This window comes from Sitophilus oryzae, unplaced genomic scaffold, assembly GCF_002938485.1.
Source record: "Sitophilus oryzae breed Bouriz unplaced genomic scaffold, Soryzae_2.0 scaffold_1518_pilon_pilon, whole genome shotgun sequence".
NCBI lineage: Eukaryota > Metazoa > Arthropoda > Insecta > Coleoptera > Curculionidae > Sitophilus > Sitophilus oryzae.
Window position 1 is genome coordinate 541,847 of NW_022146190.1, and position 18,038 is coordinate 559,884.

Genomic DNA, 18,038 nt, shown 5'->3' on the forward strand with positions numbered 1-18,038 from the left:
AGACCGCCCAAGCAGAAGATTAACCAGTACCGTTTCCAGGTAGAAGGAAATAGTGTAATCGTTTGCAAAAAATTTTTCCTAAATACTTTACAAATTTCTGATGGGAGGCTAACTCGAGCTCTAAACAAGGTGTTGTGAACATACATTTAATATGGTTATATGTATATGTATATTCGACAAATTGTATAAAATATTATTTTTACCCTTATTCTACGGCTATGCCTAAAGAATTTAAGGTACGAAAAATACCATCAACATTATTATTCTTCTCAGAAAGATGGGTGATGCAAATAAACAGAACCATTACCTTAAGATGAAATTTGGAAGAAATAGTCATAAATAGTTGCATCATTTTTAGTTTTCCTTTGTAATTCGTTTACTTTCAGACGCGATGTCTGGTTTCTATTTACTTAAGAAATGGTCATGTTTGTCCCTTTGCAAACCTACCTGAAAATATTATTAAGAAATAGTAGGTACGCCCGTGGATTTTCGGAGAGGGCATTCTCATAAAAGCACGGTCACAGAAGGGACCGGGGACATTCATAAAAATTTTTCATAGACGTAATACTGCTAAATTTATATTTTGTATTAAAAGTTTAAAAATAAAAAGTAATAACAACTTAGTAAGAATTTAATTATAAAAAAAAATAAAGAATAACATTCCCAACAAGTGGTGATACGAGTCAAATAGAGAACTACAACATTTGGTGGCAGCGACTACAAGATTGGTGACGACGGTGGTCCAATCCAGGATCACGACATTGGTGGCAGCGGTAAAAACTACCAAGGTTTCCTGAAGGTGCGCCAGACGCAGCAGAAAACCTACCAGTTTTTGGAAGAAGATAGAGGCAACGGGCAGTTCTTGAAGGTGCACCAAGAAGCAGCAAGAAGCCCGACACGAGACGTAGACATTGGGGACACTGAAGGAGCGCCAGACGCAGCAGCAAGTCTCCAGGGAAGCTTTTGTTTTCACCAGATGATGACGGGGTAAGTCTTTCATTTGTTTACTGTATTGTGACGCTACTGTTTTTCTTCTGATTTTAGTTAGTTAGATTTAAGTTAAGACAATAATAATTCTGGGCTGCAAATAACAAAAAAAAAAATATTGCTTAAAATTCGTAAATATTTTTTTTCTCTCTTCAAACTAAAAATACATCTATAAAAATAAATAATAATTCTTAAACTAAAGTAATAAATCATTAATAAAATATAATAATGGCAGGAGGTAAAGACGCAACTGATGTTCTGAATTTAATAAATTCATTTGATGGTCAGGGTGACGCAAATTCACTCCAATTTTTCTTAAAAATTGTGATTCAATATTAAAAATTGTCAAAGTGGATCAAAAAAAAAGAATTACTAGTAGATTTAATTTTTGGTACTAAATTAAAAGGGAAGGCACAAGAGGTAACACAATATAAACAGTTTCAAAATTGGGAAGAACTAAAAGATTTCTTATTAGAGCACTTTACTGATAAAACACCACCATCGCATTTTCTAACACAAATAATGAATATAAAGCAACATTTTAGGGAAACTGTAAAAGAATATGGCGATAGATTACAAATTCTCTTTAATAAATATAAAGAAACGTGTCACTTAAATTATGCAAATAACGAAGCTACTGTTTTAATAGAAAATTTAAACTCCATTTTAGTCAATACTTTTAGAAAAGGACTCAACGATGAAAAAATTCAAATGCGTATTATTGCCGAAAATACTACATATTTAGATAAAGCTTTATCATTAGCAATTGAAATGGAACTTGAGAATAATGACAGGTTTAAAAACTCGCATTTTAAAAATATAGGTTTTGTAGAGCGTGGAAATAGACAATTAAATAATCATTCTTCTAATAATTCCTGTTTATTTTGTTTTAAAAATAATCATTTAACATCACAGTGTAGACAGCTTAGGCAATACGAACAAAATAGTAACTCATATAATAGAAATGTACCTAGCAATAATCAGACACGCCCACCGCAAAATTTTAATAAATAATAATTTTTCAAATAGACAAGACGTAAATACAGTACAATATAATCAAGGACGTTTCACTAATCGAAACTACAACAATCAAAATTTTAATCAGAACAACGACGTGCGTAATTATAATCGTAATTATGGTAACAATTATAACAGTAATAATCCTCGTTCAAATTACAATAATAGATATTCTCAGAATCCAAGAAATTTTAATAACTCACAAGTTCCTCAACGGCAGCAAAATGTTTCGATACCTCAACAATCTCAAAATTTTTCTAATTACAATAATGAATCCAGTACTACCAATTTTAATAGTTCAAATAATAGATCACCACAACAAATTCAAACTATAAATTCTCAGTCGTTAATCAATTCAGCAGATAATTATTTTTCAGAACCGAGCACATCTCAAAATTTTTCGGGAAACGAGAGCGAAGCCTTGGTCGCGAGCAGCCGATTAAGCGCTTCTTAAATTAGATAATAGCTGTTCTATGAATTACACACTACCTGAGCATAAAAATAAAATTAAAATTGAGCAAAACTTAATTGACATACCGCATAAATCAGTATTATTTTCCGATAGTTACCAACAATTAGAGATAATTAAAATCCCTTCTTTAGATATAAAAGATAAAGAATTACATCTTTATTATTACAGGGGCAGATATATCTTTATTGAAAGAATGTATCTTATTACAAAATAATCTAAAATTAAATAAAACTTGCATTATAGAATTAAAAGGTATAAGTAAAGAACCTGTATTTACTAAAGGTGTTTGTAACATCCCAATTAAATTAAACAATAACAAAGCAATAACTCATCCTTTTCACATTGTGCCAGATAGTATACCGATTAAAAGTGATGGACTATTAGGACGCGATTTTTTGCAAAAGTATAAAGCCAAAATAAATTACGAAGACGGAGTCATTAATTTTGAAGACAATTTTTTTTAAAATTTTGCCGTCAGAAGCAACTACAATAATTCCCGCGAGATGTCAAATTATTGTACCTGCTCTAGCTAATTTATCTTCGTCCGAAGGCATAGTAGTTTCAAAACAATTATCCGAACATTTATATCTAGGGTCAAGCCTAACAAAAGTCCAGAACTATAAATGTTTAGTTAGCATATTAAATATTTCTAATGAAGCTCAAACTATCCATACACCTAGAGTGAATGTCGAACCTATTTCTTTTAATGAGTACGAATTTATAGAAACATATAATTATGACATTATCGATCGTTTTGCTAAAATAAGAAAAGAAATTAATCTAGACCAATTAAATGAAGAAGAAACTAATTCAGTATTAGATATTTGTAGAGATTTTAACGATATTTTTTACTTAGAAGGCGATAAACTAACAAGCACCAACACAATAAAACACACTATACCGACAGAAAGTAATAAAGGTCCTATTAACGTATAACCTTATAGATTGCCTTTCAAACATAAAGAAATAATTAATGAACCTGAGCAAATGTTAAAAGACGGGGTAATTTCCGCTTCGGACAGTCCTTGGAATAGTCCTTTACTAGTTGTTCCTAAGAAAAGCGACCCATTATCACCTAAATTTAGAGTATGCGTTGATTTTCGAAAGTTAAATGAAATTACCATTGGAAACGCATATCCTCTACCTAATATAGCAGAAATTTTAGACCAGTTAGGAAAATCTCATTATTTTACTACCTTAGATCTTACTAGTGGATTTCATCAGGTAGAAATGGACGAAAAAGATAAAAAATAAAACCGCTTTTAGCACTAATACAGGACATTACGTTTATAACAGAATGCCTTTCGGTTTAAAAGGAGCTCCCGCCACATTTCAAAGACTCATGAACACAGTTTTAAGCGGTCTTAATGGTATGAAATGCTTTATTTATTTAGATGATATAGTAATTTATGCAAACAACTTAAATGAACATAACGATAGATTAATTGAAGTTTTTCAAAGATTTAGACAACATAATTTAAAACTTCAACCTTCGAAGTGTCAGTTTTACGAAAAGAATGTTTATACTTAGGTCACATTATTACAGAAAACGGCATTAAACCAGATCCATCAAAAATTCAATGTGTAACAAACTTTCCGCAACCTAAAAATCCTAAAGATATAAAATCTTTTTTAGGGCTTGTAGGATATTATAGGAAATTTATCAAAAATTTCGCTAAAATTGCTAAACCTTTAACCGAATTATTAAAAAAGATTCTGTTTTTAATTGGGGTATAAAATGCGAAAATTCTTTCCAAATTCTTAAAGATAGTATAACTTTTCCACCTGTTCTCCAATACCCAGATTTTACCAAAGAATTTATTATAACAACAGATGCGAGTAATTTCGCAGTAGGAGCAATTTTATCGCAGGGTAAGGTTAATCATGATCGTCCAATAGCGTTTGCTAGTAGAACTCTAAATAAAGCAGAACAAAATTATTCAACTTCAGAAAAAGAGCTAACTGCAATCGTCTGGGCAGTAAAACATTTCCGTCCATATATTTTTTGGCACAAGATTTAAAATTGTTACAGATCACAAACCCCTACTCTATATATTTAATATCAAAGACCCTGGTTCTCGTTTGACGCGTTTTAGAATAAAACTTGAAGAATATGACTATGAAATAATTTATAAAGCTGGAAAGATTAATACAAATGCTGATGCATTGAGTAGAATAGTTAGCACAACAAATGTCAATTCTATTATTACCAATTATGATAATTTTAAAACACATCTCGAAAGCCATATAATTATTAATTCCAAAGTCAAAGAAAAAAACACAAATCTGTTTGAAACACCACAACTTATACCTATAGTTTTATTTTTGCCAAAATTATTCAACAAAAACGACTTTAAAATTCTAGAAAAAATAAACAAATTAATACATTTTTAGAACATTACGATAACACAAATCCTTTAGACATGCCGTCAGTTTTTCAGTATCAACAAAATAATTGTAATATATTTCTATTAACAGACAACGAAAATACATTCAGTGATATTAATTATGAAAATATTTGGTCTTGCTTACTAACTTTACGAAATATTATATCCAACGAAAAACCGAACTATCATTTATAAAATATCATTACAACTCATTAGTCAAATGGGAAATCGTTCTTCCTATGATAAGATATATTTTTAAAGACCTCTATTCAGAAATTACAATATTTAACAACAGTCTTATCAACCCCTCAGATGCTGAAAAAGTTGTATTATTAAATGAAAATCACAATTGTCCATTAGGAGGTCATCAAGGGTCATCCCGCACATATAAAAAATTATCTCAATTATATACATGGAAAGGTATGAAAAAAAGACATAAAAGAGTTTATAAAAAATGTGAACTTTGTCAAAAAATAAACAGTCTCGAAAACAAAAATGCCTATGGTAATTACGACCACGGCATCAAAACGGTTCGAAAAATGTTTTTTAGATATAGTTGGACCACTACCAGAAACCGAAAATGGTCACAAATACATATTAACCTTTCAGGATGATTTAACAAAATATATAATTAATATACCTATGAGAAATCAAGAAGCTGTAACTGTAGCGCATCATTTTGTAACGAATATTATATGCATTTACGGAATACCTGACATGCTAGTCACAGATCAGGGGTCAAATTTTTTAAGTGATATTTTTAAAAGTACTTGCAAGTTTTTAAAGATAAAAAAGATCCAAACAACAAGTTATCACCCAGAGTCAAACGGAGCACTAGAACGCTCTCATAAAGTTCTAGAAGAATATTTAAGACACTTCATTAAGACATCTCAAACAGACTGGGATAATTGGATTCCTATGCAACATTTACATATAATACTACACCTCACACTGCTACACAATTTTCTCCATTTGAACTTTTATTCGGACATATTCCTACATTACCAACATCAGTTAAACAACCACCTAAAGTCAATTATACTTATGATGATTTCATAAACAATCTTAAACAAAAAATGCAACATTCTAATCAATTAGCTAAAGAAAACTTATTAAAATGTAAAAACATATCAAAAAATAATTACGATAAAACAGTTATACCAGAATATTCGAAATTGGTGACAAAGTGTTACTTTACGACGAATCAGTTCGACGTGGCAGAAGTAAAAAACTTTCCGCCTTATGGATTGGTCCATATACCATTATAAAAAAAATATCAGATGTAAATTATACAATTCAAAAAGGAAAAAATAAACAAACTATTCATGCAAATAGATTAAAATATTTTTATTATTAAAACTAAACATAATCAGTATATATAGATTATAAAAACTAGAATTAATAAATTTTAATTAGCTTATTATTAGTATATATATTTTGTTTTAGGGTTAATTTATTTATAATAATTACCAGTATCCTAGCAGTAGTCCACTCAGAATACAATATAACCACTTATGACTTGAACCCTGGAATACACTTTGAGCACCTGGGCGAACTAAGGTTTTTTAATAACAAATGGAAACTAGTAACTTTTGTAGAATTAGAAAATATTAGTAATAAGTTATTATCATTAAAGAATTACCGTAAGTATACTACAGATTTATGCAATAATGAGAATGCTCAATATCACTATTATATTTGTCAGTTATTTTTGAAAAGTTCTAAATACACTTTCGAAAAAATTGAAAAAGAACTAGAAGTCTTACACGAATTGATCGGTCATAGTCATTTATCAGAAAGTAGACAAAAACGAGGTTGGTTCAATATTGTAGGAAAAGCAACTAAAGTTTTATTCGGCGTTTTAGATGAAGAAGATGCTAAATACTATAATGATAAAATTTCACAAATGAATAAAGACGAAACTTCAGTCCTTCAACTTTTAAAAGAACAAACAAAAATTGTTCAATCAACAATAATTAATTTCAATAATACTATTGGAACTTTAGATTTTAACGAAAATTTATTAAAAAATAATATAAAAAAGATTAGCGATGAATTAAGCAAAGTCAAAGAAAATTTTCATTTTCTATATATAAAAACCGGCATAGAAGAACACGTCACTATTTTAAATATGATGCTAAATCAATTACAATTAGAAATCATGACGATTACGAATGCTATTTTAGTAGCAAGAAAGGGAGTTTTACACCCCTCAATATTAACGCCATTAAGGTTAATTAACGAATTAAAAGATGTGTCCGAATCTCTACCTCATGGATTAGAATTTCCTGTACCATTAGATCCGCTCAATGCAAATCTCATTCTAAATGTTATCGAGTTGCAAGTTTATTTCGAAAACAAACGATTAATATATATTATAAACATCCCTTTAATTGAAACAAATTTATTCTATATTTATAAAATATCACCCTTTCCAAAATTAATGTCAAATAACCAGTTTATATTAATTCAACCCTCATCTAAATATATAGCAATTGACGAAAGCAAACAGCAGTTTATTACACTGTCGGAAATAGAATTTAATACTTGTTTAAAAATTATAGAAAATAAATTTATTTGCAAGCAACAAAAACCAGTTTCTCTTGCTCATTTGGCAGATAATTGCGAAGTTAAATTATTGCAATTCACAAATATCATACCTGATATCTGTGACAAACGTATAATTCAGTCAGATAGAGCAATTTTTATTCAACTACAAACCAGTAACACTTGGTTATTTGCAGTTCCTCATCCAGAAACTCTTACGATATCATGTAATAATAAAAAAAATCACGTAGATGTAATACTAAAAAATTGCGGTAGTGTCACTATAGGTAAACAATGTAAAGCTTATAGCGCATCATCAATGCTAATCCCTCATGGAAATACAGTCCAGTCCAATATTTCAAGTGATTTTATTCCACCATTCGACATTAGTGATAATTGTTGCGAAAGGATAAAGGAAGAAAAAATAAACATTAGTGAAATATTTCTCAACGAACATTATAGGAAATTAACAAAGCACATCCCCGAACTTAATGTAGCGAGCCATAAGCTAGAAGATATTGAAAAGTTAGGTGATGAAATTCTAAAAGGAAACTTGTAAACAATTATACATTTCCAGCATCTGTAATTGCCTATATCTTAGCTCTTCTTGCTATTATTTTTATTATTTATAAATTGTATACAAAATGTACTAACAAGACAGCCTGTTGCGGAATTATTCCAAACTTATGCATTAGAGTTAATCAGTCTGTGGAACCATCTTCTAGAAATAGTGATAGATATGTTGCTCATTATAATCGTAATATTAGCCAAAACTCTGAAAATGTAGGTAACTATGAAAACTCCGAAGAAGAGAATGTTAATTTACAGGCGCCCTCGCGCAGACCCATTGGGTATGTACCATCAAGGCGACCATTAAAGAAAAATAATTTCGCATTTGATACATTTTTAAATCTGCAATAGTTATAAAAAAAATGTTAGTTAAGTTAGAATGTAAGTTAGTTATAATTAGTAGTTAAGACTTGTATAATACTTTTATATATGTACTTTTATTCATTTCCATCTGAGTTATACTAATTAATTATATAAACATTTGTTTTGAGATTTCATATCACTTTCACCTCATGAAATCTCTCATTAAGGGGGGAGGTGTTGTGAACATACATTTAATATGGTTATATGTATATGTATATTCGACAAATTGTATAAAATATTATTTTTACCCTTATTCTACGGCTATGCCTAAAGAATTTAAGGTACGAAAAATACCATCAACATTATTATTCTTCTCAGAAAGATGGGTGATGCAAATAAACAGAACCATTACCTTAAGATGAAATTTGGAAGAAATAGTCATAAATAGTTGCATCATTTTTAGTTTTCCTTTGTAATTCGTTTACTTTCAGACGCGATGTCTGGTTTCTATTTACTTAAGAAATGGTCATGTTTGTCCCTTTGCAAACCTACCTGAAAATATTATTAAGAAATAGTAGGTACGCCCGTGGATTTTCGGAGAGGGCATTCTCATAAAAAGCACGGTCACAGAAGGGACCAGGGGACATTCATAAAAATTTTTCATAGACGTAATACTGCTAAATTTATATTTTGTATTAAAAGTTTAAAAATAAAAAGTAATAACAACTTAGTAAGAATTTAATTATAAAAAAAATAAAGAATAACATTCCCAACAAGTGGTGATACGAGTCAAATAGAGAACTACAACATTTGGTGGCAGCGACTACAAGATTGGTGACGACGGTGGTCCAATCCAGGATCACGACAAAGGTAATGCTTGCAAAGCCTGCTGGGTCTGATGACCGTGGACGACGAGCTCCAAAAAATAAAACTTCTGTAGAGCAAATGAACGAACTTCTCAATCATATCAATTCATTTCCTTCATACCAATCCCATTACACCAGGGCTCATAACCCCAACAGACGCTACCTAGCAGAAAATTTAAATTTGCGCACAATGTACAACCTGTACTTGGAACATTGCTTGCAGGAAAATTTGCGGCCAGTAAAAAGAAGCCACTTACAGACGTACGTTTAATAATTCTTTTTAATTTGCATTTTCATAAACCCTCCAAAGACACATGCTCCAAATGTGATTCTTGGAAAGTAAAACTCGAAGCATCGCAGAATGAGCAAGAAAGAGCTACGATCAAACAACAGCATGAGTTACACCTAAGGAAGGCAGAAGCGGCCAGAGAATCCTTGAAACGAGATAAACTGAAGGCACAGCAAGAGGAAGGCTTTTATGCATTTACTTTCGACTTAGAAAAAGCCCTGCCATTTCCAGTTATATCAACTTCACTGGCATACTACAAAAGAAATATGTACGTATACAACCTTGGTTGGCACGAAATGGAAACTGATCTAGGTTACATGTACGTTTGGAATGAGACGATTGCTTCCAGGGGTTCTCAAGAAATCGGTTCATGTATCTCCAAACACCTCCAGACTCGAGCTTCAACATGCAAGCACGTTGTGGCCTATAGCGATGCATGTACTGGACAAAATCGTAACATCAAAATAGTGCTTTTTTTCATGCAATTAGTGAGCAGTGAAGCAAATGAAATTGACGTCATAGATCACAAATTTATGGTTAGCGGACATTCATTCTTACCAAATGATTCCGATTATGGTTCTGTGGAAACATACGCCAGGAACAAAACCATATACGTTCCTGAAGACTGGTGTAATATAATTACACAGTGTAGAAGACATAAACCATTCCACCTGACTAAAATGTTCAGAAAAGATTTCCATTCAGTAGAGCTGTTGGAGAAAGCCATAACTAGAAGAACGAAGAATGAGGACAACCAGCCAGTTAATTGGCTCAAAATTCAATGGATCAGAGTTGTGAAAGAAAAGCCTTACATGGTATTATACAAAGAAACGCTTTCCGAAGACTTTCCATTTGCATGTATAAATCTAAAACCCAAGAAAGGTGGAAGACCTTCACTTCTTTCAAATATACCGACTACAGATCTGTACTCTGAGACACGACCAGTGACAGCGGCAAAAAAAGGACATGTTGGACCTTCTTCCATACATACCCCCCATTCACCATGACTTCTTTAGGAATTTATCCACGGCGCCAAATACGAACGATACAACTCCATTAATGGATATTGAAGAGGAAGAAGGAACCGAGCATTAATGTTATATTTTTTCGTTCTACTTTTGTGATAATGTATTTTTTGTAGAATTCTTACATTTCTACATTAAATAGTACTTAAAATAAAAAATAATGTACTTTTTTTAATTTTTTTGCAGACCTTTGTAACTAGAAGAAGGACTCCATTGATAAGCAAAGTGGTGTAAGTCACTTTGCGCCCGTATAAAACAAAAACTGCATCGATTTTAGTATTCATACAACTTTACAATAAAACTTTAGGATGTTGTTACAACATCCCTTTGTACTAAATTTTAGTTTTATAATTTGGGAGTTTATTATTTACACAATTGCAAAACTTTGTGTTTCTCAGAAGTACTATTACTTGACTTACACCACTTTGCTTTTTACCAGCTCAAATCTAAACTCTATTTCATTAAAAATCTATTTCATTAAATTTAAACTTACCTTTCAAGGTGTTAAGATAGGGTTGCCAACCCTCAGCTATTCCAGAGGACATCCTCTTTTTGGCCGTACTGTTGGTCTTTTCTGTCACGTATTGAAAGTGTCTTCTTTTTTACACACCAAACTCACTATAATCGGGCAACAATGTGTCTTTCGCTCATAACAAATATTTGTGGAAGCGAAAAACATGTTTAGCTTTTTTATGTTTTCTTACGGTTAGCTTTTGTTTTGAAATAAAGAGTTTTAGAAAATCGTTTTATTTTAACGAGTTTTGAGTATAAATATTTTTAAGAAAATAAGAAAGACCATCAACTTGTACCAACTTAAATAAAATCTAAGAAGGCCTAATCTAGCCAGTATGGTCTAATGTCTAATATATAGCAACCATATAGTTAAATTTAGTATTTGGATGACATTTTTATATTTTTCCGGAAAACCGTTTGTTCATTTTTATCAAGAGTTAGACGTAATGGAACAATGCAAGTTATTAATATACATGTAGGTATCATCAAAAACTTCAAACTCAAAATGTTGCTTAAAATATATTTTACCGCCACTACCATCAGCACCCCATTTGATGCAAGAGAAGAAAGAAGATCTTTTTTTGAGAATCTATCTATCTTCTTTTTGAGAATCTATCAATCTCTATTAAAGTATGGCTTAGTAATGATTGAAGATTAATCGCTGAAACCTTCTCCGAAGTTGTCCTGCCATTTGGATAACAATTTGTCTTAGCTACCAAAATATGCTTGTAACTGGAAACACATCTTTAAGAACTTTTAATTTTAACGCATTACCAATTTCAAATCCATAAATAAATACAGCCAGACCTTCATCAGGAGAAAATTGCCGAATTGAATATTGGTGTAATTCATTGATTTAGTCAGTTCCTTTCGATAGAGTTTCAGTTAAGATTTCAACGATTACAACAGCATCCACTAGTCCTAAATCTCATAGTAGATGCAAAACCAAATTCTTTTTTTTAAATGCTCTACTATTAATCCTTTAACGAGTATTAGTTTCGTTTTAATACTAGCCAGTTGCAATGAAACTTTTAGGGGTTAAGCTTGAACTCCCTGTGACTAATAAAAGTTTGATATTCTGCAGAATAAAAGCAATTCTGACCATAACCCAGTAGTCGCCAGTATAGAAGTCACGTTTAAAAAGCTTAAAAAGCCCAGTAAAAAACAGAGGCTTGACTTGAGAAAGCTTGAAAATGCTGATGTTCTTCAACAAACACAGACAGAAATAAATGACAACTTAAAAGATATCTCAACTTTGTAAGACACTTTTAATATTAATGAAAAATGGTCCGAAATAAAAAAGGTAATCTCAACTGTAGGCCAAAAAAAATTAACTGCAACCAGAAAAACAAAGCAAAGATGGATGGCCGATGAAATCTTGGATTTAATGGAAGGCGGAATAACAAAAACAATGCCGCTAAATATGAAGAAATATAGAACCTGATGCGACGGAAGATCAGACAGGCCAAAGAAGACTGGGTCCGTAGAAAGTGTGAAGCCATTGAAGAGTATGAGAGAAAGTATGATAGCTTTAACTTGCACAAACCAAACCGACAGTAATAGAGGATAAAAATGGTACTTCAATCATTGATATTAAACAACAGCTGCTTCGTTGGTCTAAATATATAAAAGACCTTTTTTACAATAATCGTCCGGACATGGTGCCCAGTTTCTCAGAAGCCACATGAACTGATGAACTTCCAATTCGAGCTGATGAACTTCCAATCGAGCTTCTCAAACTCATAGATGATGAAGCCATTGAAATTTTGGTTAATCTTATTAATGTTATATACACTACGGGCATTATACCAAAGAGACAAAGTGGAGGGTCTGCAAACACTTCTACAAAGACTAAACAACACGTGTAGGGTCTATGGCCTGAAAATGAACCTTAAGAAAACTAAATTTATGATAATCACAAAGAGAGAAGATGTCCAAGCCAATGTTTTAATAGATGATACACCTATGGAGAGAATACAAAAATATAAATATCTAGGCAGTTGGTTGACCGAAAATTTGGATCAATCAGTAAAACTCAAAAAATGTCTCTGCATCAACTTAAAGCTTAGATTTGCTAAGGGGTGACAGCAATTATTTGTAACTCAATTATTTGCAACAGCAATTATTTGCAACAGCAGTTATTTGCAACTCTATGGTTCAGAGGCTTGGACACTTAAAAAGCCCGAAAGGGAGAAGCTTGAGGCATTCAAAAGATGGTGTTATCGCCGTATGCTGAGGATAGCATGGACTGACAAGGTTACAAATGTAGAACTGCGACGCAGAATTCAGAAGGACGAAAGGGTGATTAACACCCTTAAAAAGAGAAAACTTGAGTACTTTGGACACATAATGAGAGGACCTAAATATGCCCTGCTGCAGAACATAATAGAAGGAAAGATAAAGAGCAGAAGGAGCCAAGGAAGAAGGAGAACATCATGGCTTAAGAATTTGAGAGAATGGTTTGGAATGACGTCAAACCAGTTATTCAGAGCAGCCGGTAACAAAGTTAGAATTGCCATGATAATTTCCAACCTCCATTAGGAGATGGAACCCGAAGAAGAAGAAGAACAAAAGCACGAAGGATTTTAACGAATAATATACGTACATACCTTAGGCAATCTTCAAAATAATTTGGTTTTGGAATAAAATATAAGCACTTGTAAATATTTTGTTTTCGTATAACCTCTGCCTTGCTGAGCAGAAAACGACTGAATTTGGTTGATAAAAATGTATCGAAATACAAAGAATACATACGACCAAAAAATAATTGTTGCATTTTTATATCAATGGGAACGTCTACTATTTATTCTTACCGTACGTATCAGGTATCAGTACACATTTTAGAATTACCATCTACCGCACCGTGTAAGAGCAGTTTAGATATACCTAGATGATCCACAGTTGTTAAAATAAAGTAAGTCTAATCTAGATTCTAGAGCACTATGGAATTAAAGTAATTTAGAAAGTTAACAAATCTATATTAAAAAGCCACAGTAAATACTGAAAATGAGAAATAAATTGGTTTACGGGATTCTAAAAAGATGTGTGATCCTGATCACCAGGATCCATTCTTACAAAAAAAATGTTTTTTCTCTCGGTGTACCAGAAGTTGTTTCTCCAAATAGGTACCCTTTGTATCACTCACCATGGCTACCGAAACAAAAGAACGTCCGCCAACTGACGCACGCCCACTCTCGACGTGATTAGACTAAATAAGAGGCGGCGATAATTAAATGTAGATTTAATGGAAAAGAGGTAGCTGTGGTATGATTTTTTGCAGTTAGTTATATGTAACCGTATATAACCATCGAACGAATTAAGACGGAGCTACTGGAATTAGAATTGTGTAAATATCGTGACTAAGAAAAGGAGCTATTCTATTAAATAAGACAGTAGAGTGACGATTAAACTAATTTTAAGTTTCATATTCTAGTTACTTTTGGTTTCTATTTTTTTGTCTTGAAATGGGTGGTGGGTTTTGATTACGTACGGATTATTATGATTGTATAAAAATTGAATATCCTGACAATACCTTCTCAGTAAATGCATACATTTTAGCTTATCGTTTCAGAGAAATAAAATGCAGTATTATCTATGTAATTTTGGGGAAAGGCTGTGTCTGTTATATTATCTATAATCCTCGATATAATCAATAATACAAGCAATTAACAATTAATAACGGAAAAACGTTGCCAAAATTCACGTCAGACCCGATTAGCAAAGACAAAAAGCTGTCAAAGCTGTAGTGGGCCTACAAACAAGTGCAAAGTACAGAGACTGGCATGTATCTGCATCACAGGTGTCATGAAAACATGTCCAACAGCAGCAATGGAGGTTATCCTAGACCTAACACCACTGCATATTGTCGTCGGTAGTTATGCCAATGCGACAATGATTAAAATAGTCATTTACGGAAACCGTACTGGGAGCATTTTCAGGCCAGGGGCAGGTCAGGGGTAATAAAAGGGACTGGAAGGAAGAAACGTTGTTCAGCATGTAAAAGACAATACCAGAGGGGGTATACTAATGCTTCTAAAACCAAAGGAGGGACAGGGATAGGAGTATTTGGGCAGAAAACTAAATACTCACCAAAAATGGGCACCTACCTCAGCATCCTTCAGGTAGAAATCTACGCTATCGAAAGATGCGTACAATTTATCTTAGATAGGAACTATCGAAAACAGGAAATAGCCATCTTAACCGATAGTCAAGCAGCATTAAACGCGATAAACTCAGTAACCATCTTTCGAAGTTGGTCAAAGAACGCCTAGAGAAGCTCAACAAATTAGGCAAAGAAAATAAAATCTTCCTACTCTGGGTGCCTGCTCACCAAGGAATAGAAGGCAATGAAAAAGTAAATAATCTAGCTAAAACAGGAGCGAACACTCCACTAACTGGACCAGAACCTTTCTGTTTTCCAAGCGGGAACCAACTGAAAGCGGAACTGAAGAACCCGGAAGACTCCATCCGTAACCTGGGTGTCCTCCTGAGGTGTCCTCCAACGGTCCAAGATAATCAAAGATTTTCTTGGATTTATGTAAAAACAATCTTCGGATTGTCACGGGGATTCTAACAGGACACTGTCTCATCAACGAACACCTTAGTACGAAAAGATACGAAATAAAGATACGAGTGGATACAAAAAAAAACGTCATCCACAGAGTCAGGTCCCTCAAGTGGCAATGGGCAGGAATGGCGTAGCAATGGATGGACCTGGCCATAAGGATCACAACGATGGACCACAAAAATTACTGCATGGTAGCCACGAGGAATTAAGAGACCGAAACGAAAAAGACCGAACCTGAGATGGGACCATGATATTAGAAAATTGGCAGGGATAAATTGGGCCATCATGGCTAACAATAGACAACAATAGGCCCAACTACAAAGAGAGTATCTAAAGATGTTAGGAAAGCTACACCATAATTGGAAATGGTCGAATAAGCTGAAAATGATGATGATGATGATGATTCAGAGAACTGGTGAAGCCCAGGTGGTGAGCAAGAACTGACGATAAAACTCCGCGAATCCTTGCAATCGTAGTTTCTATTTCTCCTATTTCTCCAGTTTTATCGCTTATTAAGACTTCATCATCCGCAAATCGCAGAGGATTTAGACGATTTCCATATATGCTAAGAGTAACCTTCAAGGTCCATGGGGTGATGCCGGCGGTAGCTTAGTTACTTGTAGGGCCACGCATGTCGGTAAGGTCTCGAAGTGCTCTCGAAGGTGAAGATAAGGAAATCCACAGCAGGCAGCATCTGATTCAAAGTGGACAGGTGAAAACAACATCAGCAAACAAATTGAACAGAATTTTCAATGATCCAATTCTCTGGACAAGCGTGGCGTTTTAATGCCATTTGTCGCCCTTTTCTAAAACGTGTTAATGTGATGTTCAAAAACAAAAATACTCCAGGCAAGTAGAGCCATTAGCTCAGAATCTTGCACTGAAGCATTAGTCAGTCCCAAGGATTCCTTGAAAGGCAACAATTTGTAAAAACAATTCATAGATGTCAAACACAAATCAAGAAACTTTGAATTAGCGTGACAATCAACCCCATATGGCTTTGACGCAGAAACTGTAAACTTCAAAAGAGCCCCCTTTTAACAGCAACCGTTATAAAATAATTTCCCTAGATTGATATTGGCAAAACCGCAGTTCCGCAAGAAAATTCGTCCCGCAACGGCCGTTTTGCGTGTCGCCTCGACGACCGTGACGTCACGGTGGAGCACGCGATAATGTGAACGCGGCCTGCGTCCTGTCCGCTTTTCTATTTTAAATTCGGTCGGCGCTCCGTCACGAATAGCGAATGCACTTCCGGTCGATACAACAAAGAGGCGCGTGTTGGTTGGATAATATATAATATTCGTTTCGGCGAAATATAGATATCTGCTGTACAACTTTGTACAACCAAATAGGTCATCGAATGATGCAGAGAAAACGATGTTATACAACTAGAGTGTCACGGAATGGGATTATCAAATTCGTTCATATCGAGAAGCACTAGTGTTCTAAAATTCGCTCCCGAATTTATATTTAACCTAACCAAATACTTACTGAACATCAGTTTGGAATTCTAAGCAACAATTAAGTCCACAAATAACGCTATGTTTTCTCTCCTTAATAAAGTTTACTCCAGCCTAAATAACCATCATTCTACAGCAACAATTTTCTGTGATTTTTCTAAGGCGTTCGACTGTGTAAATCATATGATCCTATGATTCAGGGGAACATCTCTCGAATGGTTTAAGTCGTATCTGAGCAACAGAAGTCAACTTGTGAGGGTGGATACCACGTTGTCTTCTAGCAAGTCAATAGAATGTGGAGTACCTCAAGGCTCAGTACTAGGCCCTATTTTGTTTCTTCTTTTTATTAACGACATTGCTAACATAAACATCAGTGGTAAAATATGACTTTTTGCGGACGACACTAGCTTCACTTGGAGCAACAAGGACGTCACGGCACTTCATAGGATTATATCAAATGACTTAGTCACCATTAAATCTTGGTGCGATTTGAACCTCCTGAGTCTCAACATTTCTAAAATTAAGCCTTTTGTAACAACACCACCATTGACATCGTAAAATCTGTAAAATTCTTAGGGCTTGTTGTAGACAATTCTCTAAAATGGGACATGCATATCGACGCTTTGTCGAAAAAATTGAGCTCTGCCTGTTTTGCATTAAGATCTGTTTCTAAGAAGCTTGACTTGTCGGTGGCTAGAACTGTTTATTATGCACTTTTTGAGTCGCACCTCAGATATGCCCTTCCATTCTGGGGTGCGTGTTGTGCGACTCAATTTGACCGAATTTTCAAGCTCCAGAAGACAGCTGTTCGATATTCACTGGGACTAAACAGCAGAACTCATTGCCAGAACTTTTTTAAAAAATTAAAAATATTAACTTATTTATATTTGAATCCGTTTGCCTAATACGTACGTAAGCATGTATCAGCTTCTCAAGAAAGGCCATCTCACACTTATCCACTCAGGAACGCGGAGCAAGATCTTTATCTACCTACCCCACGCTCAGAGTTAGTTAAAAGTTCAATATTATACAACT

General features: G+C 33.6%; 1 protein-coding gene across 1 annotated transcript; it reads left to right on the plus strand.

Moving 5' to 3' along the window:
- Positions 1 to 527: 527 nt before the first annotated feature.
- Positions 528 to 8,222, plus strand: LOC115878553. Its single transcript, XM_030895076.1, has 2 exons — positions 528 to 987; positions 6,310 to 8,222. The coding sequence occupies exons 1-2, from the start codon at positions 977 to 979 to the stop codon at positions 7,967 to 7,969; spliced, it is 1,671 nt and encodes a 556-aa protein (XP_030750936.1). The 5' UTR covers positions 528 to 976; the 3' UTR covers positions 7,970 to 8,222.
- Positions 8,223 to 18,038: the final 9,816 nt, after the last annotated feature.